At 44.2% G+C, this 26,709-nt stretch overlaps 1 protein-coding gene across 6 annotated transcripts in view; it reads right to left on the bottom strand.

Moving 5' to 3' along the window:
- Window positions 1–3,254: 3,254 nt before the first annotated feature.
- The window catches only part of LOC123376728 (complement factor H-like), a 56,856-nt gene continuing 33,401 nt past the window's right edge, over window positions 3,255–26,709 (bottom strand). For 3 of the 6 annotated variants that reach the window (XM_045028978.1, XM_045028984.1, XM_045028983.1), the window contains 4 exons: window positions 17,658–17,834; window positions 7,785–7,967; window positions 6,412–6,612; window positions 3,255–4,152 (listed from right to left, as the gene is read on the bottom strand). In XM_045028978.1, the coding sequence (XP_044884913.1) occupies window positions 4,118–4,152; window positions 6,412–6,612; window positions 7,785–7,967; window positions 17,658–17,834 (596 nt within the window). In that variant the 3' untranslated portion in view covers window positions 3,255–4,117. The remainder of the gene's footprint in view (window positions 4,153–6,411; window positions 6,613–7,784; window positions 7,968–17,657; window positions 17,835–26,709) is intronic. The other 3 variants (XM_045028981.1, XM_045028980.1, XM_045028982.1) reach the window with 3 other exon arrangements.

Here is a 26,709-nt window from a genome sequence, read left to right as displayed (position 1 = left end):
TCAGGGGAGCAGGTAGGTGAGCTGTGGCAGTGGGGGGATGTGGGGAGGGCCACAGGAAGTAACCCTGGGGGGCCACAGGAACTTCCCCCCCCAGCTCACCTCCTCTTCCTCCCCTGAGCGTGCTGCCACTCTGCTTCTCCCCCCTCCCTCCCACTCAGCCTGGGCTATTCTCCCAGGGCTGGTTATAACCCTGTCAGGACTGGAGTCAGTAACCACCCCGCTACAACCCCCATCTGATATGGCAGAGGGAGTTGAACCCAAATCTTTTACCTCTCATAAGCATGCCCCTGACCTCTACGATAATTTCTCTCTCGCTCTCTTTCAACCTTGCCTGTTGATCCCATTCCACTTTTATATTAAATAATTAAACAGTCATTGCACTGAGACATTGAAAATGTCTCTATGGCCCAGTGGTTAGGGGAACATAAGAACGGCCATACTGGGTCAGACCAATGGTCCATCTAGCCCAGTTTCCTGTCTTCCAACAATGGCCAATACCAGATTCTTCAGAGGGAATGAAGAGAACAGGTAATCATCTAGTAACCCATCCCTTGTAGGCTATTCCCAGCTTCTGGCAAACAGCGACTAGGGACACTTCAGAGCATGGTTTTGCATCTGTGCCCATCCTGGCTAATAGCCTTGATGGCCTTATCCTCCATGAATTTATTTAGTTCCATTTTGAACCCTGTTATAATCTTAGTCTTCACACCACCCTCTGGCAGGAGTTCCACAGGTTGACTGTGTGTTGTGTGAAGAAATACTTCCTTTTGTTTGTTTTAAACCTGCTACCTATTAAATTAATTTGGTGACCCCTAGTTCTGGTGTTATGAGGAGGAGTAAAGAACATTTCCTTATTTACTTACTCTACACCAGTCATGATTGCATAGACCTCTATCATATCCCCCCTTAGTCATTTCTTTTCCAAGCTGAAAAGTCCCAGTTTTATTAATCTCTTCTCATATAGAAGCTGTTCCATATCCCTAATCATTTTTGTTGCCCCTTTCTGTACCTTTTCCAATTCTTTTTTTTTTTTTTGAGATAGGGTGTACCATAGATTTATATAGAGGCAATATGATATTTTCTGTCTTCTCTATCCCTTTCCTAATGATTCCCCATGTTCCATTAGCTTTATTGACTGCCACTGCACTTTGAGTGGATGTTGAGAACTATACATCTTTCTTGAGTGGTAACAGCTAATTTAGACCCCATCATTTTATGTGTAGGTGGGATTATGCTTTCCAATGTGCATTACTTTGCATTTATCAGCATTGAATTCCATCTGCCATTTTGTTGCCCAGTTACCCAGTTTTCTGAGACTCTCTCAGATGTGGGAGTCCCAAGTTCAAGTCTAATTAATTTTTTAATTAGTTAGGCAGAAAGTGGAACAGTTACAATTGGAGAGGTGAGAAAGACATATGCCAGAATAACCTATTGCCTAGTAATCAGTGAATTACCTGGGTGACCTGACTTCATGTCCCCGCTCTGCATCAGGCTTTGGACTTAGGTTTCTACTTATGCATGTGTGTGCACGTGTGGATAAATCTCTGATAATTTTCATATGACTTTACATTGTGCCTTTTCTTATAATCTTGTAGTGGGTCTACCCACGTGTGACCTCTGTTTTCATGAGACTTTGTATCAAAGCCTCATAGAAACCTTGCACTGATGAGCCTTGGTATATGGAAACTTTGTATCAGAGCCTTATGTAGAAACTTTGTGTTAAGCCTTGGTATAATGTCATAGCCCCTAAGGATAGTTAAAGTAGAAGAAACATGTATTTTCACTAGAAGTAGAATAAGATCTTCCCCCCCCACACACACACACACTCCCTTAATTGCCCTGTTGAATGAACGAGGTGTGAATGAGGAAGGTGGGAAGGCAGCACCCCCAGACAGCTGCAACCCTTGCAGTGGGGATGGAAGCCAGACCCAAGGGCAATGAAACTTGTCAAGTGGGCTCATTAAAGACGAGCAGACATACTGACGGCCTCAGGGGTTAGATGCAAGCACCTTCTTTTGAAAACACCCTCTTTGCAGCATTGGAACAATACCCAGAAGGAAGCAGGACAAAGGACCAACGAACACAGACACAGATTTTGAATCTGGTACAGATTTGCATAAGAGGAAAGCTGCTATAAATATAAGGTGTCTTGCACAGGACCCCGGGTCTCATCATGTCAACATGGGAGCATCAATCTGGATTGGCAGAAGCCTGACTCCACCCCTCCCCTATCTAACTCACCTGGCCAGTGCAGTTAGGGGGAGCAAATAATTGGTAACAATAACAAGACGGAATGTGCTTGTGTGTGTGTGAGTGTGCATGAGTGTAATATATATATTATATGCATATGATACAGTGTTAATTACATGTATTACTCATAAATGTGGCATTTTGCCTTATTCCCCCGAAAAGATCCTGTGCAGTATGTTAAATACAACATGTGTGCTGTAGGGTATAATGGTACCACCACCTAGTGCTGTGCATTTTATGAGAAAGGGCTGACCTGACTTAGGTGCTTAACTCCAGGAAAGATTTCACAACTATGTATCCTGAGTTGATAAAAGCGCTCAACTGCGCCTGAGGGGTAAGGCTTAGGCCACAACCTTGTCCTTGGAATTCCCTACAGTCTGGCTGAGGTGCCTTCTTGCTCAACCTACTGGCTTTTGTGAATCCCAGACTAAAGGTACATGTGGTGCCCCGCTCCCATGTATGTACCCACATTAACTCAGCCTAACCTGGCACCTAAAAGTAGCCAGTGGTGCTGCAGCACATGCAATAGCTTGGGTTCGCCACCCAAGTAGGTAGCATGAGTGTTGTACTCATGGAAACTAGGCTGAGCTGGTGCCTATGCAGTGCTAGCTTGAGCACAGCTAGGGCAAGTATGTCTATGCAAGCAGGGAATCACACCTCCAAGCTCAAATATAGATGTACCCTTGGGTCACTGACTCTCCCCCTGCATTGAATAGGGAGCCTGGGTGACTAAATTTGGACTATGGATTCCACTAGGAGAATATGTAACATAAGTGCTACAGGCAGTTTTGCAATAATGTGAAAAACTCCAACATTCACATAATTTTGAGGAAGATAAATGCAGTTTTTTTCAGCTTTTATAAGTGTGCTTTTTTGTAAGTATGCTTATTTGTGTGTACCACAGGTCCAGAATTTGATCCATTCCCTACATATAGCATCCCCTCAATATGTGGGATTTGTCTGTCTGTGTGGATTTTGGTAATGATTCATCTCTGTCACAGCACTAGTCTAATTTCTAGTTTATTACATACAGTGGAAAATAGGAATAGACAATTTATTCACACAATGCCAAATGCATAGTATCATGTTGATATTCAAATTAGCTGCAGGCTTTCATCTTTGTCTCCATTTTTTTTACAAATCCTAAGATTCCTTTCCTCTTCACTTCAGATGATGGTGTTAATCAAAAACATGAAAAGTCCAAATAATAGACTTTTTAAGAAGAGTGGTAAATTAATCATACAAATCTTAATTATTTTTCCCTTTTAAAATTAAAGACGCTATGAATGTCAACTTTAACCAGAGAAGTCAATGTTTTTAGTACAACTGTGCTAAATGACAGGATCATTTTTTGGTTGCATGGCCTAAAACATTTGGAAGAATGATCACCAACAGCTAATAGTGATGGGCAGAACTCAAAAAAGCCTCCATGCATATCCCAAACTTTCTGATGTGGTGATTAGGCTAAAAATCTCTCAAGATTAATGTTTCTAATGAGACTTCCTGGAGTTCCTGATTTGGGCCAGAGGGAAATACTGCTGCTTTCTGTTTCAGCGAGCAAGAAGTGTGTAATTCAGGATGTGCAGATATGTACAATTCCCCTTAAAGTTTCTTTTTCCAAATATCATAAAAAGCTGTAGTTTGATCTGAATTTGAATTTATTTGCCCATCTGTTGCTACTATTTTATGATTGTATATTTTAAACCATTGTTAACAATGATATAAAAAGGTATTGAACTGATACATATAATCAATTTAAGCTAAAATACTGACAAAGGACATAATATGTGAACATTACAAATAACTGGTCAATGGATTTTGATCCTCAGATCAGAGTTAAAATTATCTGCTTGATTCTTCTTTTTATTCATCCTGAAGTACCTGTCAGGGAGAGAACAAACACTAGAAAAATCAGTTTAGTACATGTCAAATTTTTTAAACAAATATTACATACAAATCCCCTATGGACTGCACAGGAACAGAATATTGATTTCAACAGGATGGCATGAAACTCATACTGCATGGTTTTAACCTTTTTTGGAAAGTAAATGGGAACTAACTCCATCAAACATAATTGCAGTTACCCTTGAACTGCGATGGTTCAACTACATTTCATATTAAAAACGATTACTTATTTTGAAGTGGAACTTGAAAGTAGCACAGAAAACCATACATTGATTTACTACACACTACTGTTTTTAATAAGTATCCATGGTGTAGTTATTAGCACTTGAAAGTGATGGAATTTTTGGAACAGGGATCTTGAACCTGTTTCGTTCCATGACTTCTTATCAGCTGGTTCCAGCCAGCCTTCTTCATATGTATGCATGAATTATTTGCTTCTGATCCCATAATGCTAGAAAGGAGGTGTCATTTCTCACACTAGTTTACAAAAGGTGATGTGGGAATTGCCACAATGATATAGTCATCCTAATATTGGAAGATCAGCAATTATGAATATTCTTTATCAGAAGACAGGAGAACTAGAATGATGTAAGACAAAATAGATTTTTCCATCAATACATTTGATAGTATTGTTGTACTGGAGATAGAGTAGCTTGCAGTAAGCCGGTCTGATTGATGGGGAGTCACAGCCCTCAGTGAAACTGATGAGCATGATACTCATCTTTCATTCAGGCTAAATGAGGAAGCAGTTACATGCCCCTTTGTCTAGTGATAGCTGACACAATGGAAACCACTGCCCATGGACTAGACCATATGCAAGGTGTGGGCAAAGGCTAGAGCAATTCTGGTTGAGTGGTTTCTCTAGGGATTGACAATGGGTGGGCTGGGGATTAAATGAGGGAGGGATGGAGTGTGTGTGCATGCATGTGTGAATGTGTGAGCATGCCAGAAAGCTATGGAGAAACAGCAATAGACGTATTGGTAGCATGGCCCTGACAGAAAAGATCTTTTTGGTCAGACTGGTGAACGTAAAGGTAGGCTGGGAATTGTGAGCAAGGAAACTGCCTCCTGTTGTCTGAGCCAACTGTTCAGAGAAACAGGACTTTGTGTCCATTCTTTGTTAATAACAAGGGCTGTGTCATGGAAATACCTGATACTACACCAATTTTTTCCTCCCAACTTAAAAAATGGTGGAAGACCCTGAATATTGGCTAAAGGCTTAGGCTAAAAAGCACAAAGTCAAAGATGGCCAAAAGGAATTAAAACAGCAGCTAAAACAGGAGCTGGAGACTTTGCAAAAGGTATTGAAGCGACAGTGGGAGGTTTACCAGAAAGGACTGAGAGATGCCATGCAGTCTAAGGCCATGTCTACACTAGTAGTTATGTTGGTAAAATTTTGTTGCTCTGGGGTGTGAAAAAATACCCCCTGAGCAATGTAATTTTTGCCATCATAAGCACACACATGCACAGAGCGATGTCAATGAGAGATCTCACTGAGCTGGTTTGATTATGTCGACAGGAGAGCTCTCATCGGCATAACGAGGCTAGGTGAGCACTGTGACAGCGCACAGCTGTATTGGTACAACTGTGGTGCTGTCAGCTTGTAAGTATAGACCTGGCCTAAATCTTTCTTCAGGCAGCAGCTACTAAGTATCTGGGCAGACTGAGAAGCCCAGCTGCAACACTCCCACTCTGGAATGGCAAGGCAGATAAATGAGGTGACAAGCAAACTGATTCCCATGGATCAGAAGGTTTCCCAGGAAGAGGAGACCAGGTAGTTTTGCCTAACTTGTAACCTGTTAACAGTGCTTGCTGAAGCAAGGATTTAGGAGCTAAAAATCAGTGTCAGAGGGTTATCAAAGGACTGCAGACCACAATGGAAGTCAGCTGTCTGGATGAGGAACTGGGCCAGCCAGAGAATTTGGGTAAGACAAGACACTTGCAAAATGTTTCTATCCTGTCTGTAACTCACAGAAGCCTAGATGTCAGAGGGTGATTGTCCCAACTCAAGTAGTAGTGTGGTCACTTTGCTTGCGAGCTGCATCTCTTTACTCCCATTTGCCTTATCTATTTAGATTGCAAGAGGTCTGGTTTGGGATCCATGTTTTCCCATGAGTTTATATGGTATCCATCACAATAGTGCCACTCTGCCATGCATTTTTGTATTTTTCTAAACTCTAGAATTCCTCAGTAAACATTAAGAAATCTTTAGTCAGAATATTCACCAGTACTGTAGTGTAATTAGAGATCACTTACGTCTTTTCTTACATTTAGGATATGCTAATTTCCCCTCCATACACTGTACTCTAAATGACGAAGATGTTGGATCCCTTTCATATCCCCATTTACAGCTAAATTCAGTAAAATCTCCACTTTCTGTATACAATTTAGCGGTCTCCCTCCATTTCAGCTCAATATTATTTTTCTTCATCTCTTCTGGGGATGCTGTACATGCCTCTGGAAAAAGAAAAATGTAATGTCATTATGTACATGTGGATCTATTTTTGGAAATTTTATTCACTAACTATATTGACACTGACACTGTCCCCAGATGCTTTACACAGTTAAATAAAACAGGGAAATATTTTCTGACAAGATTTGAATAGTAAAGGAGAGATTGTACAGTTGGGGGAACAAAAAGGAACTCTAGAGAAGGAGGCTTTCACACCAACCAGTGTGATATTGTGGGAAGGGACATAGAGGAGACTGGGGTAGATGAACAGAGAGGATTTGATTCCATTTTACTATGTGGCCCCTTTGTGCCACTCAGCTGATGCAAATGGGCCAGAACCTAACCATACCTGGCCAACAGAATACTCTCCATGTGGAAGGATGCTCTTTACTGGTATAAAGCTAGCAAATTGGGCTCCCCATTGTCATCCCCCACCCCTTTGGTATAGATGGCATGTCAGAAGAGAAAGGGGACATGTCAGGTTATTCCTGAGATGTGAAGTCAGGTGGAGGACAAACCAGCCCACAAGATAAGTTCACCATAATTTAAGAACCACACAGCTTTGGAACACTGCACCACAATGTACTCCAGCCATTCCCTCCTCTCACTCTGAGCATACGGAGGTTAGAAAGACACTCGTGTAGAGCAGACTGCATTAGTTTTTGCCATTAAAGCTCCCCCTAGGCAAAAGCAGAATCTGCTGCTGCTCATGACAGCATCTGTCTACTCCTAGCACTAAGGAGCAATGACCAATATTCCTCATGTCATTCCATAAGTTACTGAATTTTAGTTCATAGCATTTACTCTAATTGAAAGATTTTCAACTAAAAATATATTTGAATACATCGTTTCACTTACAGTAAACATTGGTTTTATTGTAGTGGGTTTTTACAGGTTTTAATTGAGATATTATTTTGGGAGTACTTTCTAAATACTTATAATGGCATGGCTGTTTGCCATTTCCTGATCTTTTTAAAGAAAAATCTGCAGTGATATCCCTAAAAAGAAGGAGAGTTGTCCCCTAACATATTCCTGTCTAAATCAGGAGTAACTCCATTCAGACTGATGGAATTAATGTGGTGTTACACCAGTACAAGTGACATCAGAACTGGGCTCATAATATGGAAAATATATACTCACCACAGTTCTTTTTCATATTATAGATTTTTGTACCTACCTAAGCAAACTGGTGGGTTTGTCCATTGGCCAGACTCGCAGTGAACAAATTCAGATCCCCTCATTGCATGAAAACTTTTGCATCTGTATTGCACAATTGAACCTGAATCATATACTGGCTTTGCAAAGTCAATGGTGTCTCCATGATCAGTAGTAGGTGGGGGCCCACACTTTCCAGCAGCCTCTAAAAGTAAGTATAGAAATAGAGAATATTTGCATCAGCGATTATTTACAGTAAATGCTGTAAGATCACAAATATTACATAATTGCGCTATCAATATGCTCTGACAGAGTCAGAAAAATCCCAAGGGAAAAGCAAAAAATAATCAGCCTGATATTGGAACTGAACACAAAAGACTAAAAGTTTTATCTTTATAGTTGAAGCAGCATGATATTTGTTTATTAACAACCGACACTACGGAACTGATGGCAAAATAGGTAACTAGCTGCTCTAGCTTTGTCAAGACCTGATTTCAGGTTGCTTTTCAAGCAGAGAATTAGATTAGTTTGTGATCTTTTAGGTCAATCATCTCTGCCCTACTAATCCCACCATTCTGCCTTAACCACTGACTAGTGGGGAAATGGAAAGTGAGAGGCTTTCGCCCAATTTCTCCCCTCCTCAGGCTCATGTGGACCAATCAACCTGCTTTTTGTCACTGAGGAGTGCAACCATGTGCAGTACCTACTCACTCCATGACCATATTACCATGTAGGGTGTTTGATGCACCCAGCACTTGTCTCAGAGTATTGTGAATTATAACATTACCATGGTATCTGAATATTGAGAGAAGAGCAAGACTGAGGGTAAAATAGTGATAAAAGGACACCGGCTAAATAGAAGTTGGAATAATACAGGCCAAAGGAGTGGAATATGAAACTCAGAATAACCCTAGAGAAATAAATTGGCATGAATACCATAAAAATGAGGGGAGAAAGGAAAGTATGATTCTGAGGACAGGGAAGCCTCTTGATGTCCCTATAATTGATAAACTCATAAATGTAGCTAAGCTTTGACCTTTGGAAAAGGCCCTCAGGAAGGTGGATTTTAAAAATAATTAATAGAGAAGCCAAACTCATAATTTGAAATTTACTTTAAAATTCCAGCTCCCATTTCCTCTCTCTGCTTCTCTTCTCATGGAAAGGGATGTGGGATTAGGGTAAACAAGGTAAAATTTTGAAAACGCTAAGGCTACAAATTAACACGAGTAGTAAAAAAGCTTTACTTGTACTGATCATATAATTTGAGAGGTTTCCTTGAGCCCTTTTTATTTTATGACCCGGTTCTTTTGCCTTATGTCTCATCCCTAGACAGAGGTGACAGTAAGACAATATGCGCCGGTATGGTGTACCGGCAAGAGCTGGTGTGCCATACCTGGGCGGATCGGCTTCCCCTGGCAGCAATTTAAAGGGCTTGGGGCTCCCAGCAGCAGCTGGAGCCCTGGGACCTTTAAATTGCCGCCCGAGCCCTGCTGCTGGAGCCCTGGGGAAGCAGCAGGACTTGGTCAGTGATATAAAGGGCCCAGGGTGCCTACCACAGCTATCGCCCCGGGCCCTTTAAATCGTCCCCAGAGCCATGGGGTAGTGGCAGTGGGGCTCCAGTGGCTATTTAAAGGATCCGGGGCTGCAGCAGCCGCTACAGCCCTGGCTCTTAAAATTGCCACCAGAGCACCGTCGCCACTACCCCAGGGCTCTGGCAGCAGGGCTCTGGGGATGATTTAAAGGGTCAAGGGTGGTAGTGGCAGCGGGAGCCCTGGGCCCTTTAAATCACTTCCCGAGCCCCTGGCTGCCGCTGCTACCCCGGGGCTCCGGCAGTGCGGCTCGGCCCGGGTGGCAATTTAAAGGGCTCATGGCTCCCACTGCTGCTGCCTTCTGGGGCCTTTAAATCGTCACCCGAACCCCGCTGCTGGAGCCCTGGGGTAGCGGCAGCGGGGCTCTGGCGGTGATTTAAAGGGCTAGGGGCTCCCGGTTGCCACTACTTCAGCAGAGCCCTGGGCCCTTTAAAGCTCCGCCAGAGGACAGGACCTCCTCTGATGGTGATTTAACGTGCCTGGGGCTCCACTGCAGTAGTAGCACCTGAAGCCCCGGGCCCTTTAAATCATCCCCAGGGCTTCTAGCCACCTCTGCAGCTGGTAGCTACGGGGGTGATTTAAAGGGCCCAGGGCTCCCAGATGCTGCTACCACAGCCCCAGCCCTGGGCCCTTTAAATCCTGATTTAAAGCACCCAGGTACTTAAAGGCCCCGCCTCTTCCGCTAGAGGCCTCACTCCCTCCTAAAGACTCCAGAGTACCGGTAAGTCCTTTAAGTTACTTTCACCCATGTGCCTTGGTCTCATTTTAAGAAATGTGCATTTCTGGCACTGGTGGCCATTTTGAAAAAACGTTTTGCCTTTCTATTTAATTTATTCTTATTAGATCCATTAGAATTAAAGAAATATGTTTCTTGCCCTTTCCTCATTTTAGCAAGAACATTTGTATATATTTAATGCAAATCCAAATAAAATCTAGTAAAGAAGTGTAAAGTTTTAACAAAAAAATAAGAGAGGCTTTCATGTGGAAAACTAAAGTAAAGATCATGAGGAAAACTATAAAAATAACTGAATGAGTGTAATTGATGCCGAGATGCCTGCCTTGTTCTGCGCTTAGCTTGAAACAATATTTCTAAGTGAGGTGAATATCTTGTGAATCTAAATGGGGTTGGCTCAGATGCCCAACTGGTGATTTCACTGCTCATCAAAACAGGGAAAATAACCAAAAGAGTATCACAGAACTGTACAATCGACAGAGAATGGATGGCATTTGGGAGATAGCTACCACTTTCTACCCCCTCAACCTCCAACCTCTAATTGTGGGGTCATGAGGATTCTTCCCTGCCTCTTGCTGCAGACTCATGCAGGCTCACAAAATCAGTTATGCTCATTTGAATGTTTTCAAGACCATGCAGACTAGAACCAATATGTTTTAATGAAGGTTGAGATTCTGAGGGCAACATAGGACCCTGAGAGCCAGAGAGTAAGTTCCTATTTGTGCCTGTGCTTTAACCCAGCCCTGCCCAAAGGTGTATGAAAACCACGCTATGAGGCAATCATGTTTTCAGCATCTGCAGAATCTCCTGAGAGTAACATCTCACCTTGGTATACCAAGAGAGTAGAGATTAAGAGAGAACCACCAACTCTCCAACCCCCAGCTTGACCCATGGTGAAAGGGTGGGACTGGCTCCTGCACAAAACTCCCAGAAGGGGATAAAAATGTAAAATACAAAGAGCAACATTTATCTGAATCAGCTCACTACAGCTACTAATAGTTTGGTTCAGCTAGTAAAATGGCTGCCAACATACAGCAACTCCTCACTTAACGTTGTAGTTATGTTCCTGAAAAATGCAACTTTAAGTGAAACAATGTTAAACGAATCCAATTGTCCCATACGATTTAATGTAAAAGCGGGGGGGTTAGGTTCCAAGGAAATTTTTGGAGGGCAGACAAAAGGCATTATACTGTATACTGTACAGTACTGTACTATGGTTGGGAAGTGCCCCTGGCTTACCTCACACAGGCACAGCCTGCTGCAGGCAAGTATGCTAGGAAGTGGCAGGGGGATCACTTCCAAGGGATATGGGACTCTCCCTGGCACCAGACACAGTGAGAGTGTCTGTCCATTACAGGAATTAATTCCTTGAAGGAGAGGCACCTCTTGAAGCCGGAAGAGCCAGGCATGCCTCTACGGGGGGCTATTATCCTCTAACAGTGAGGGATGCAAAAGAAATTGTCTTCTTTCTTTTCCTCCCCTTTTTATATATTTTTTTTTAAAAGAGTGTCTTCTAAAAGCTCAGTGGGACGGGAAAATCACCCCAGACAGGTCAGGAAACAAATTCTTTTTTTCTTTTCTTTTTTTTAATCCCAATGGGGTAAAAAGGAAACACTAACTATTAAGGAGAACAAAAGAAACTAAAACAACTACTACTTATGATAATGACGCAGAGAAGGAAGGGACAAAAGTTTGCTCCATTCAAGGAGAAAGGAGGTTGAGAAGGAACTGAGGGGGCTTCACTCCTGCAGTGCTAGATAGCCTTGAGACAGACCATGAGGGAGGAAGAGCCCATGTGTGGGCTCAACAGACACTGTTACCAATAATCTCCCATTACAGGTGCAGGGGCACAGATGCACCTACAGTGGAGCATCTATAGGGACACTATTCAAAGAACCACCACCAGTTTGTGTGGATTATCCTGAACCAACTCAGTTTGTATTCCTAGAGAGGTGGTTACCCTTTTCATAAATTCCTGGTACATTTTATAATCGTCTAGGTCAGGGGAAGATGATTCTGAAACAGGAACCTCATCTGTAAATAATGAAGAAGTGTTGAGTGAAAGGAATAGTGTCAATCTGCTCTACTGTCTGCTGAACATCTATAACAGGAGGACCAGAAACTGGAGAGATAATTTCCTTCAGTTGCTGGGTACCAGTGCTGGTACACAGAATGGTAACAGTTAGAGAATGGCACTTTGATTGAGCCCTAGCAGAATGCTGACTATGAGAAGATGATCTGGAGTCTGGAGAAACCCCTCAGATTCCAGAAAGTCCACCGCTGTACTTCATGCAATACCACGCTCAACTCCAAAGGAACCTATGTCTCAGTCTGCTCCTGTAAAAGTTATGGTGACAGGGCCTTGACCTGCACAATCAGGAATAAGGAGATGCTTAAGATCTCCTGTAATGAGATCCCAATATTTAGGATCCCACTTCTAGTCTGAAGAAGAGACAGCATTGGAATGCCAAGCTGGCAAGGTACTGGGTGGAGCAGAGGGGTTGTGGGACCTGAACCAACATAAGATAGAGAGCATCTGGGGCTTTCCTAATGAAGAGATCTGCTGGACACATGCCACTTCAGCACTCTGGCACTACTTACAAAGGCTCAGTTCCCAATGGCACTGAATATGTCAGTGCCAAGGAGGATGCCAGTACCATAGTTAGGGGAATAGGCAGATCCTGGACATTGTTCTGCACTGGTAATCCAGCACCAACAGGCATAAAATATCACTGGCTGATGCATACACCTCACGTGTTGTAGATACCAAAACAGTAACATGCATTGCAGCAGAAGTCTATGCTGTTGAAGGTCTTGACTGGCCATGAGGTGTTGGAGTCGACAACTCTGAATTGATTGAATGTGGGACTATGGGGAAGAGCCTCACAGGAGCTGGTTTAGCTCTAACCTCACTAGTGGTCTTCTTTGAAGAAGACGACAATGAAGACGATGACGACTGTTGTGTATTTGGTTGTCATGGTTTTTGGTTCCTATGGTAACTGAGTTAGATTATTAGGGGATAGCTCAGCCAGCTTCAGCCGGCTGGGTGAGTTCTCTGAGTCTGTAAATAAAATGGTGGTTTTGTTAGCTGTCTGCTGTCTGGCCTCAAGTGATTTCTTCCTAAACCGGCTGCCCCCAAGGATATAACAAGTGGCGACGAGGATGGGATCCTGGTGCTGCTCCAGTAACAGAAGGAAGTAGAAGTCAAGGTACAAAACAAACAAATAAAAATACTGCTTGTTTGCACTGACTGTGAAAGTGAAACTAAAATAATGGCTACTCTGACCAGGCCACTGGAACCTTTTGATGAGAATATAGAGCAGTGGCATGTGTTTACTGAGCGTTTTGAGTTTTTTGGTATTGCAAATGACATTACAGAAACAAAGAAGGTGCCAATATTCTTAAGTGTTGTAGGGGCTAAAACCTACTCCCTGCTACGCAGCTTACTGCACCCTGTTAAGCCTGAGACTAAATCTTACAGTGACATTGTGGAAATCCTGTGGTCCCATTTCGCCCCAAAACCACTGGTAATTGCTGAAAGATATAGGTTCCACAAAAGAGACCAAAAGAAAGATGGCTCTCTCCGGATTTGCGGTGATTTTAAAGTCACTGTCAACCCAGTGTTGTGTGCAGAGCAGTACCCGCTTCCCCGCATCGATGACCTCTTCGCAGGCCTGGCTGGGGGACAAAAGTTCAGTAAGATTGATCTGAGTCAAGCATATTTACAGATGCACGTCGATGAAAAGTCCCAAGAGCTGTTGACTATTGTGACTCATAAGGGGCTTTATCGATACTGTCGCCTACCCTTCGGAATAACATCTGCTCCCGCCCTGTTCCAGAGGGCTATGGACCAGATCTTGTGTGGCTTGTCAGGAGTTCAGTGCTATCTGGATGATATCCTGGTCACTGGAAGAAATGAAGAGGATCACTTAAAGAATTTAAAGGCTACCCTACTAAGACTGGAAGAGTATGGCCTATGAGTTCGCAAAGACAAGTGTGAATTCTTCAAGCCCTCTGTTGAATATTTGGGACACATCATTGATTCTGCAGGTCTTCATAAGGCCCCTGCAAAAGTTAAAGCTAATGTGGAGGCTCCCCCACCTCGAAATGTAAGCCAGCTGCGCTCGTTTCTAGGACTACTGAACTACTATGGAAAGTTCATCTCACAGTTAGCCACACTGCTAAAACCACTTCATGAGCTCCTTGGGCACAACAAGGCCTGGAAGTGGACTGAAGCCTGTGATGTTGCATTTAACAAAGCTAAGGATGCATTGCTAAATTCTGAAGTTCTAACGCACTTTGATCCATCCTTACCCCTACAATTAGCCTGCGATGCCTCCCCTTATGGAGTGGGAGCAGTCGTGTCACACATTATGCCTTCGGGAGAAGAGAGACCTATTAGTTTTGCTTCACGCACTCTAAGCAAAGCAGAAACTAACTACGCCCAAATCGAACGTGAGGCATTAGGAATTGTTTTTGGAATTCGGAAGTTTCATCTGTACCTGTTTGGGCGAAAGTTTACTCTTCTCACAGACCATCGACCTCTGATGTCAATATTTGGACCCTACACAGGCATTCCCCCATTAGCTGCTAGTCGTATGCAACGTTGGGCATTGTTACTTTCAGCACACACATATGAAATCAAATATTGGAAATCCACTCTGCACGGCAATGCAGATGGCCTCTCAAGGTTGCCTTTGCCGGTCAAACATCAAGATAGTGCCCAAAAGGAAATCTTCTACTTTGAACAGGTAGAGAATACACCCATCACTGCTACTCAGATAAAGAAGGCAACCCGCGTTGACCCAGTATTGTCCCAAGTTATGGACCTGGTGATGCATGGAAAATCTCGACAAACCTCTCCGGTCTCATTTGACCTTGTTCCCTACATGTCCAGAAGGACGGAGTTATCGGTCCAATCTGGTTGTTTGTTGTGGGGGAGACGTGTCATTATTCCACCACCACTGAGATCACAGCTGTTAGAACAGCTACATTCTGGTCACTGTGGAATAATGCGCATGAAGGAAATTGCACGAAGCTATTTTTGGTGGCCTGGATTGGACAGTGCTATTGAAGAGAGGCAAAAGCTTGTATGTCATATCAGGGTGTGAGGAATGCACCCCAGTGGGCACCCCTACACCCATGGGACTGGCCTGAAAACCCGTGGCAACGTATTCATGTTGACTTTGCTGGCCCCCTTGAAGGAAGCATGTTCTTGGTGGCAATAGATGCCCATTCTAAATGGCCAGAATTTTCTATAATGCAGTCCACTACTGCAGAGAGTACTATCCAAAAACTACGAGGACTCTTTAGTCGTTTTGGTTGCCAGAACAACTTGTGAGCAACAACGGACCTCAGTTTGTCTCTCAGGAGTTTCAAAATTTTATGAAGGCAAATGGGATACACCACATCACGTCAGCACCATATCATCCATCCACCAACGGATTAGCTGAAAGATTTGTGCAGACAATGAAACACGCTTTGAAATCAGCAAGGGGACAACACTCCATTCAAAAGCGTCTGGATACCTTCTTACTTTCCTACCGAAACACACCTCATGCTACGACCCAGGCATCCCCAGCCTTTCTAATGTTGGGACGACAGCTGCGCACTTGCTTTGATCTGCTGAAACCTTCTGAACCCAGACAAACTGTGCAACATCAGCAGCAATATCAAGACATCAGAAGGGCACCCATAGCAAAAGACCGAACCTTTAGCCCGGGACAGCCAGTTTTGGCTCGGAATTATACTTCCAGAGCTAAATGGGTCCCGGCCACAGTCATCACTCAAACAGGACCTGTTTCCTACACAGTCCGGACTGCAGAGAATCTTACCTGGCGGCGACATGTAGATCAGCTGTTGCCAGGTCATGCCAGTCCTCAGGACACATCTGCAATTGAGGGGTCTGACTTCACCTCTTCTGGTGAGACACCGAATCACGAATCACCTATTCCTGACTGTCCTCCTCCATTACTGCCGGCGGCTGAGATGCCCCTTTGCCCAGCACGAGCTGATACCACCTCCTCACCCGTTCGTGCTGCGGACCCTGAGCCCATGGTACTTTCGGGTGCAACAACACCAGAAGTTCGCCGTAATCCACCTAGAGACAGAAGGCCTCCTCATTGGCTGGATCTTTAGCTAGGGCGAACCCATGGTTATGGGGCAAAATAATCCCCAGGGTTTAGCCGGGAATGGAGGCAGTCTACCCTCCTTCTCTAGTCTAGTGTGTGTTTTATTTAGGGGATGTTCTTATTAGGGGGGGAGGAATATGTTGTGTATTTGGTTGTCATGGTTTTTGGTTCCTATGGTAACTGAGTTAGATTATTAGGGGATAGCTCAGCCAGCTTCAGCCGGCTGGGTGAGTTCTCTGAGTCTGTAAATAAAATGGTGGTTTTGTTAGCTGTCTGCTGTCTGGCCTCAAGTGATTTCTTCCTAAACCGGCTGCCCCCAAGGATATAACAACGACTTTTTCTGGTTGAAGAGGCTGAGGTGCTGGATGACTTCTGCTGATTGCATGACAAAGAATGATGTCTTCGTCCTGGCTCTTTTTGACGTGGGGAGGCCACAAAGTCTGGCAGTGTGCTTAGAGATTTGAATCTGAATCCCTGTATGGCCAAGTGGCTGCGTTCCAAATGGGGACACAAAGCTGCTTCCACCGGGACATCTCAAAGTAAAACTGCCTTCAGCTTCTTTGATCTGGTTTTAAACCTCCTACAAATAGGGTATTTATGCCTAATGTGTCCTTCCCACTTCAAGCAGTAGGAGTGAGACTTGGTGACCGTCATAGATTTGCTACAGTCAAACAGCACTTAAATCCCAAGGATTAAGACATGCCCTGGTATTGAAAATAAAACTTGAAGAAGAACAAGATAAAAACAAGAAAATATTTGAAAATGAGTACCACTATCTAAATTACAGCTATACTAAACCATTTACAATAAAAGAATGCTAAAAAGATTTCTAACGGGAAAGGTGTGAGATGCTCAAACTGTCCATCTATGGGTGGCAAGGAGGAACTGAGAGGGTTAGGGCAGCTCTGCCCAATTATGCCCTTAGCTACAAGCATGAATGTGCAGCAAAAGTGCATGTACCACCTCGACAGATACGACTATGGGAATATGTTCTCTGGCTTTGATGAACTAGTGCACACACAACCAAAGTGGAATGGACAGGTGCAAGCACTTCAAGACGCAGGGACTATAGTGGATCACAAATTGAATGAGTCAAAAGTGTGATGCTGTTGTGGAAAGGGCAAATGTCATTCTGGGAAGTATTAATAGGAATGTCATATGTAAAACAAGAAAGGTGAATGTTCCACCCTAACTTCTGTCTACATAGTTAGAAAGTTAAGTCCTGAAGCAGGTTACTATGGGAGGCTGTGTAATCCCCATCATTGGAGGTTTTAAGAATAGGTTACCTGTCAGGGATTATCTAGGTATATTTAATCCTGCCTCAGTGCAGGGGGATGGATTAGACAACCTCTCAAGTTCCTTTCCAGCCCTATGACTGTATGCTCCCAGCTCACCAAAGTGCACCTGGTCTTACTTGTTTTAATTAAAATACAAACACCTACCTTTGCAAATTGGTGGTTGTGACCATTCTCCATCTTCACAAATTACATAATTCGATTCCATACTTTCAAATCCTTCCCTACATTTATATTGCACTCTATCACCAGGCAGATACCTTCCCTCCTTATCATTTACAATATCAGCATTGGGAACTTTATGTGGAGCGCTACATGTTGCATCTGAAAAGGGAGAGAGACAAATAAACATACTAGTAGTGAAACTCTATTAATGTAGTATCTTATTTTCATGAAATATGTTATGTTCCATCAAAAAGTGCACTTATATAAGTGGAGGTTACTTGCTTGTAATTGAAGTTCTTTGAGATATTGGAAGTTCTTTGCATATTTACACATGTGGGGTATTGTGCTGCCTAATTATGCTTAATGGTTAAACCTTCTCCAAGCAGCATCTGCTTATGCACACTCCTTCTAAAACCTTCCCTCTCCATCTCTGAACATTCTGAGGATGAAGCAATATAATGGGTCATGGGCACACTCTATCACCTCAGTTCCTTTTACTGCCAACCCAGAGATACAGCCCAAAAGCACCCTGAGAATGAGGGGAAAGTGGATGCGATGTGTGAATATGAAAAGCCATTTCAAAAAACTGTTTTACAAGTAAGTAACCTTCATTTCTCCTTCCAGTGGCTCTGCATATCCCCACTTATGAGTAGTCTGAAAAGCAATGAGGAAAATAAACTGGAGGACATCACAGACCACTGCTCTACCAAATCTAGTATCTGCCCTAGAAGCCTAATTGAGAACATAATGATTAGTAAAAGTGTGCGCAGAAGTCCACATTGCAACTTTGCCAGTTGAAAGAAAAGGGACTTGCTTAAGGCAAGCAAAAGACACTACCACATGGAATGAGATCAAAGTATCCGAGGTACAAGAATTTGTTAACATGTAACATTCAACAATTCATTATTTAATCCTTTTAGAAATAGTCTAGAGAGACAAGGTCTGATGCATGAAACTTTTAGCATAAAACACAAATAACCTAGATTATTTTAAAAACCTTTTAATTCCATTTAAATAATATGCAAGAGCTCTTCTTGAATCCAAAGTACATAAAGCAGATTTCCCCTGCTTAGTATGTGGCCTTGGAAAAAATGTCAGGAAATTGTCTGACTTATGTGAAATTCAGAGTCATTTTGGCAAAAGCCTGGGATCAAGTCTAAGAACCACCTTATCTTTATGAAAAGACTTAAAGGGGGAATCAAGGCCTTTAATTCACTCACCCTTCTGGCTGATGACATGACAATAATGAATGCTGACTTAAGATATCAAAAATAAAAAAATACTCAGCCAAGGGTTCAAACGGTGGTTTCAGAAATGTAGATAAAACCAGTTTAAGACTCCAAGAAGGGACAGGATCCCTCAAAGAGCATACATATTAGATACCTTCCTTCTCAAATGTATTATCCATATTATGCCCCAACTGCAATCTACTATCAACTAAAACGTGATATGCTATAATAACTGCAAAATGAATTTTCAAAGATTAATTAGATAACCTTTCAGTTTTTATATTAAATCATCTACAACACAAGGTATGGAAGCTGAGACAGGAGAATCAGATTTTTCCTGCATCCAAGCCAAAAATCTGGACTATTTCAAATAAGCCCAATGACTTCAAACTGTACACTGACTCAGATGAGACCTCCCCCCTTTGATACATCAGAATTTCCTCTCACTGATGGTGAAGGAGGAATTGAACTGGACTCCTAAGAGGATAACTGCTCTGACTGACCACGACCACAAGTCCAGAAGGCAGGCTGACTAGTGTTAGAACATTGTTCAGATTTGGCCTGTAGACCTGAGACATCCAATGCTTATTGGCCTTATTTTGGCTTATTTGGCCTTATTCTGAGATGCACAAATGGAGTCATACAAGTAGTCATGACCATGAGACTCAGGAAGAAAATTATTTTCTAAGTTAATAGAGGGAGGGATAGCTCAGTGGTTTGAGCATTGGCCTACCAAACCCAGGGTTGTAAATTCAATCCTTGAGGTGGCCACTTAGGGATCTGGGGCAAAAATTGGTCCTGCTAGTGGAGGCAGGGGGCTGGACTCAATGACCTTTCAAGGTCCCTTCCAGTTCTAGGAGATTGGTATATCTCCAGTTATTACCTTTTTTATTACCTTTAAGTTTGACATATTTTATGTTTAAAACATATTGCACTATTTTTAAAAAAAATCTGTTCTCTGGTAAGAAGATTTTTCACTGCTGCTGTGTGCACTAAGGAGCACATGAATAAAATTATGTGATTTAAGTAGAGACTTGACTTTCTGAAATTCAGATGTAGCCCCATGTTTCAACAGCCAATCATACAAATATGTAAACAAAAATATCCTGTTTTCTCAAATGTGATGCTACCACAGAGAGACATTTGATAAATACTTTTGGTGCTGTGGACTGGCCAAATGCAAAGACCTTGTACTGGAAATGGTGTCCTGCCACCAAGAAATGAAAATACCTTCAATGACTGTGTCAGATAGAAATATGAAAAAAATTGTCCTTTAAATCAAGAGTTGCAAACCAATCCATAGCTGAAAGAGAAGGCATTATGGAGACCAGAGTTAACATGTGCAACCAAAACATCCAAATGTATTTTTTCAGATTTCTGAAATCTAAAATTGGATGAAAACCTCCCAGTCTTTTTTTCTGCATGTGGAAGTTTCTTTAATAAAACCCCTGATCCCTCTGCTGTTCAGATACTTTATTGGTGGCACATATAAGCAGTAATTTCTACACTTCTGAAAGTAGCAGAGCCTTTGGAAAGGTTCCCTGGAAAGGGATGATAGGGGGAATTGAAGGGGTTAGTTTCTCTAACTGAATGACATAGCCCTTCTCTCTGATTTCTATGACCCATTTATCTGATGTAATAAGCCTTGATTTCCTGATAAAATGGGCTAGACTGTCTCCATAAGAGGAAGCGAAGTATCATTGCAATTTCATTTTCTACTTTTGATCATCACGTCAAAGCGGAAGCCTGGTGTTCAATGAAGATGACAGGGAAGAAGCAGATTATTTTGATTTAGGCCTCAATTTGAAAGACCTCTTCTTGTGTTACCTCTGGAAAAATGTAGCCTGCTGGTGTCATTGCTGACATCTTTGATTTGACGAGAAATAAGCCAAAGAAGATTGTGGATAATAATGTCTGATTATGGAAAGAAGGGGTAGAAAGTATAATCTTAATAGAAGAAATCAAACACAAACACAAAGAGCAGGCTGTCATTCTTGGCTCCTTCAGTTTTCCCAGCAACTCCTCCATCTTTTTACTTAAAGGGTCATCTCTTTCAAAGGGGACTTCCTCTACCTTTATTCTAGTATTGAGGGCCAGAGTAAAAAAGCAAACCCAAGCATGTGTCCTCAGAGTAACTTCAGAAGCCAATGCTCTGGCAGAAGAGTCTGAAGAATTAAAGAAGGCCCCGAGTGTGTGCTTTGCTACATTTCGATCCTCCATTAGGATTTCATTAGCTAAATTCTGTTTGTCACCTGGCAAATCCTGCAGAAACAATGCAATCTTTTCCCATAGGTGGAACTGATAGCAGGCCATAACTGCTTGATAGCTTTCCACCCTAATACTAAGAAAGGAAGAAGAAAACTCCTTTCTTCCCAAGGAATCAATTTCCCCCACCCCCAGTCAGCAAGAGTGAAATATGCTTGTCCAGACCTCAAACTGCTAATGGCAGTATCCACCACCAGTGAATTAGATAGAGGATGTGTGTGAAAATATGAAAACACCTCATCCTGATTATCTTATATAATTTGACTTTCTTCTTAGAAATGAGCAAGAGGCAGAAGTGGCACAAATAATCTTAGCAGGCTGCAGCAGAATATTAAGAATTAGTAGTGACATCCTACTCTTGGAGTAGGTGACACAAGAGAACACAGTCCACTGAAAGTATTTGCAAAAGCAAGAAGACCAGTTCCAGGTACAGTCCTGGGCAATAAGAAGGAACTGAGGGGACTTGGGATTTGCTGGGCCCTTTATACCAGCACCAGTGGGCAGGTCCGCTGACTGGGGGGACAAAGGGCACAATTGCCCAGGGACCCCAGGCTATCACTGCCGGCAACGCAGTGCAGCTAAGCAGGCTTCCTGCTGGCCCTCACCCTGCGCCGCTCCGGGAAGCATCCAGAATGGCCCTATGGTCCCTGGAGGGAGCGAGAGGTCTCCGCACGCTGCCCCCACCTTGAGCACCAACTCCGCAGCACCCACTGGCCGGGAACTGCAGCCAATGGGAGCTGCAGGGGCAGTGCCTGCAGGCAGGGGTGGTGCCTGTGGGCAGTGTCATGCGGTGACCTCCCTGGCCCCCCCGCCTAGAAGCCATTGCCAGAGGGGTGTACAAGTCACTTTCGGAAGCTGCCTGAGGTAAGCGCCGACCGCCTGAGCCCCTTCTGTACCCCAACCCCCTGCCCCAGCCTAGAACCTGCACCCTGCAGCCAAACTCCCTCCCAGAGTCCTCACCTCCTCCCGCATCCAAACTTCCTCTCAGAGCCTGACCCCTCACACACACACACATCCGTACCCACACTCCATCCCAGAGCCTGCATTCCACACCCCAACCCACTGCACCAGCCAAGTGAAAGTGAGTGAAGGTGGGGGAGAATGAGTGACAGAGGGAGGGGGGATGGAGTGAGCAGGGGGCAGCTGCCCCGGTCACCGCCGGCATTTAGGCGGAGGGAGCTGGAGCAGTGGAGCATGGGGAGGGCCGCCTGCAGCAAGTAAGGGGGGGGGGCAGCACGCAGGGGAGCTCCTCGCCCCAGCTCACCCCTGCCCCGCCTCTCCCCAAGCACGCTGTGGCTGCTTCACTTCTCCTGCCTCCCAGGCTTGCGGTGCCTAAGCTGATTGGCGCCACAAGCCTGGGAGGCGGGAGAAGTGAAGCAGCGACGGTGTGCTCCGGGGAGGAGGCAGAGCAGGGGTGAGCTGTTTCACTTCTCCTGCCTCCCAGGCTTGCGGCGCCAATCAGCTTAGGCACCGCAAGCCTGGGAGGCGGGAGAAGTGAAGCAGCAATGGCGTGCTCGGGGTGGAGGTGGACCAGGGGTGAGCTGGGGCGGGGGGGGTGCCTCAGGGCTGAGGGTGGGGAGTTGCCGCGGGGGGGCACCTCAGGGTGGAGTGGGGGAGCTGCCGCTGTGGGGGTGCACCTCAGGGCAGGGGCTTGGGGATGTGGGAGGGCACAAGGTGGAAGTTTTGCCTAGGGCGCGAAATATCCTTGCACCAGCCCTGGGTGGAGAGTGTCTGTGTGGTAGAGCCAAGAACTGAATCTATATCTCCTGAGTCCCAGTTGGGAGCTTCTGAAAACTAAAACTACACAAGAACAAACAAAATCAACCAACCAAAAATCCTGAAGTCAGAAGCTTTCTTAAAGACTCTCAGCCAGAAAAGGAAGATTTTACAGAACTCTGGATCAATCTACAGAATCATTGTTTCCTATAATTCAACTTCCACTTGAGACCTATTGCCCTCTCCACTCAATAAACTGCTTTTGAAAATTCTACACAATGTAATTACTAACACAGAGAAGTTGAGATCCATTTTTCCATCTCACAAATAAACTCAGGTATTCTGTGTAACATGAAGCCAGCATTACAAATGTACATTAACACAGTGTCATTCCAATAAGTCACTGGTCCTGATTGCTTCTGATTTTCTAAACTGAAAATATCACCGTTTTCTATGGAAAGTGGCTACAAAAATGATTTTTTTTCTATTTGGAAAAAACAAAATAAAATGAGTATGCTGTATGCACACAGAGTCTAAAACTGAAAGAGAAAGAAACAGTAAACTGAAGTGGCAGTAAATTGTGATCATTTTCTGCACAGAGCACAGTCAATCTCATGCCCCCTTATTGGTTGATGTAATAAGCAGTGATGGTGGTGTTGGACATGTGAGAGTGACTGGATGGAAGAAATGTTGAACACATGCTCTGTACTGTATGAAGCTGCAGGATCATAGAATATCAAGGTTGGAAGGGACCTCAGGAGGTCATCTAGTCCAACCCTCTGCTCAAAGTAGGACCAATCTCAGACAGATTTTTACCCCAGTTCCCTAAATGGCCCCCTCAAGGACTGAACTCACAACCCTGGGTTTAGCAGGCCAATGCTCAAACCACTGAGCAATACTTCCCCCCACCTCCATGTTCATGTGCATCCTGGATTCACAAAGAGTCTAAGTCCCTTGCATCATGTACTAACCCATGTGGGCATCCCAGCCAGGAAGTGATGCACCTATGATTATCATGATCAGGGAGGATGGGAGGAAAGGCATCCCAGCACAAATCTGTCTCAGGTCTGTCCACCACTGGAGGGAGAAGAGCACCTCAAGGGGTGGGTGGGGGATTGTCAACAGAAAGTCTAAGGTATGTTGCATGGGTGAATAGACTCTGAAGCCATATCTGAAGACAGTACAGGTGGAAGCGAGCAAAGGCAGTGATGTATATGCAGGTGCCATGTGGCTCAGGAAGGATAGGCAAGTCCTGATTACACTATTGACCACTCAGGCAATGTGTTCCTGTAGGGTCTGGAACCTGTTCTTTGGTAGGTAAGCCTGTGCTGAGACTGCATCGATGGAGACCCCTATGAAATCTAGAGACTGTGTGGGAACCAAAATAGATTTTTCAACATTTACACTTACCCCCAGAGAGAAAAGGAGTCTAAGTAGCATGGAGGTCGAGGTTCAAGCCTCATCCCTGGATCATGCTGCTATCATAGCCAGTACACAAGATAAGGAAATATAAGGACCCCATGACACCGTAGGTGGGCTGCTACAACGGAGAAAACTTTGGTCTTCACTCATGGAGCAATGGCGAGTCCAAACAAATGGACTCTGTATTGGAAGTGCTGAGGGCCTACTGTGAATCTCAAGAGAACCTTCTGTGGGTGGGTGGATGGATGTCTATAGGAAAATAGGTGTTCTGCATATTGAGAGCCATAAATCACATGCCTCTTTCTAGTGATGGTATAATGGCTGCTAAAGTGACCATATGAAACTTGGGCTTGCAGATGAAGCAATTCAGGCTGTGGAAGTCCAGAATTGGTCTCCACTGCCCTTCTTCTTGAGTATCAGAAAATAAGTTGAATAAAACCCTGAGCCCTAACAGAACACATTCCTCCAGCCTATCACTCACCTTTGCAGCAGGGAGTCTACTTAAAGAGCAAGGATGCTCTTGTGAGAGGGGGATTGGGACGGGGGATGTGAATGAGGTAGCATTTTGACCTTGATTGTATAGCCATGTTGAATGACATTCAGGACCCACTTTTCCATTGTTATCATACTCCAAGCTGGTAAAAAGAGTGCTAGATGACCCCCAAAGGGGTTGGGTCGGGTGTACAGCAAGAGGCAAAGTGAGTGGCAGCTCTCTAGATGCATTCAGAAATATCACTTCTGGGAAGACTGAAGGCAGTCCTGGGGAATGTGATCGCAGGGTCTTCTGTCACTTGCAAGGTGGTTTATAGGGTCACTGGAAGAACTGGGTAGTCCTGAACAGTTGGGCAGATTGCAGATGGCAGAATTTTCACTTGGGTGCAAGTGTATCATAGTGTGGCTTTGGAAACATTGAGGGAGTTGAGGGAATCATCAGTCTTCTGGTTAAACAGGTAAGACTCATCAAAAGGGAGGTCCTCTATGGTCTTTTGTACCTTCTGGGGAAAACAGAAGAATGCAGCTACAATTCCCTCCTCGCGACAATTCCCATAGACACTGTACGCGAAGAGGTATTGGCCACATCCACAGCAGATGGAAGCACCATTCTCACAACCAGTTTTCTCTCCTTTAGGATAGCCTGAAACAGGCCCAATCTTGCTGGGGGCATTTGTCAGCAAAATCCTATATTGTAACTGAAAAAGCCATATTTGACAAATAAGGCCTGGTAATTCGAGATCCAGAACTGAAGACTAGCCAATGAGAAGAAGACCTTGCAACCAGCAATCCAGCCCCTTGCCCTCCTTGTCAACCAGGATGGAGCGTGGGTGCTGCTCTCTGGCCCTCTCCATTGCTTCTTTGATCATGAGGGAATTGGGTAGAGGTGAGAGAACAGAAACTGAGATGCCTTAGCTGAGACGTAGTATCTCTTTTATGATGGTTGGGAATAGGTGAACAAGTGGCCACAGTATGTCAAACAGTTCGAGCCTGCTGAAGAGTGGCATTGCTGATTAGTAGAGCCATCCTGGTCAGTACCGAGGCATGAAGGATGTCCAGAAGCTGATGCTGTTTGTCCTGTACTTCCTCCAGTGGAATGTGAAGGTCCTCAGACATCCTTCAAAGAAGGCTCTGGAATTAGCAAAAGTCATCTGGAGGCAAATGGGGAGTCAAGGTCACAGCTGCATCTGGAGAGGACGACGGGAATCATTCCTGTTCTGGCAGTACCACCAGAACCAAACAAAGTGTCTCATCCTCCAAAACTGGTTCTGAATGCCTACTTTGATGATGCCCAAAGTGGGGATGGGGTGAATTCCTTTTGCGCTGAACAGGAAGGCTCCAAAGATGGATATTGAGGCCAGGACCCTTTGTGCGGCCAACAGGACCAATCCAGCGGACGCTGTGGGGGGCCTCATGGAGTGGGATACCAGTGGCTTCTCTGCTGAGAGAAAGGAGGACACTGCCATGAAGTGGGTGGTCCCTTAGGGTACACGTAGTGGCAGTAGGGGATGGGCTGCCCTTGCGTTCCATCCTAATCCTCAGATGATGAGAACACAGATCCCAGTATTTATGGCAGTAGCATATAAACCATATAAATCATAGGTGAATGGCTGGAAGCACGACTTGACTGATGCAAATTCTGGATTGGACCTGTACTTCCCCAGGCACAGATGGCAGAGGAAGGCATGGAGAACTCGGTTCCCCAAAGGCGAAGAGTTCATGTAGCTCCAGGGCCCATTTGTAACCTCCCCAGTGTTAGTGGCACACGCTCCATAGCCGGAGCTGGAGAACTGTCCCAAACAAAGTTACTGACCTTATGCAAGAATGATGGTTCTTCAAAATGTGTGTCCCTATGGGTGCTCCACTGTAGGTATGTTTGCATCCCTGTGCTGCTAATTGGAGAACTTTGG

Source organism: Mauremys mutica, chromosome 8 (genome assembly GCF_020497125.1).
Source record: "Mauremys mutica isolate MM-2020 ecotype Southern chromosome 8, ASM2049712v1, whole genome shotgun sequence".
NCBI lineage: Eukaryota > Metazoa > Chordata > Testudines > Geoemydidae > Mauremys > Mauremys mutica.
This window is presented reverse-complemented; position numbering and strand designations above follow the sequence as displayed.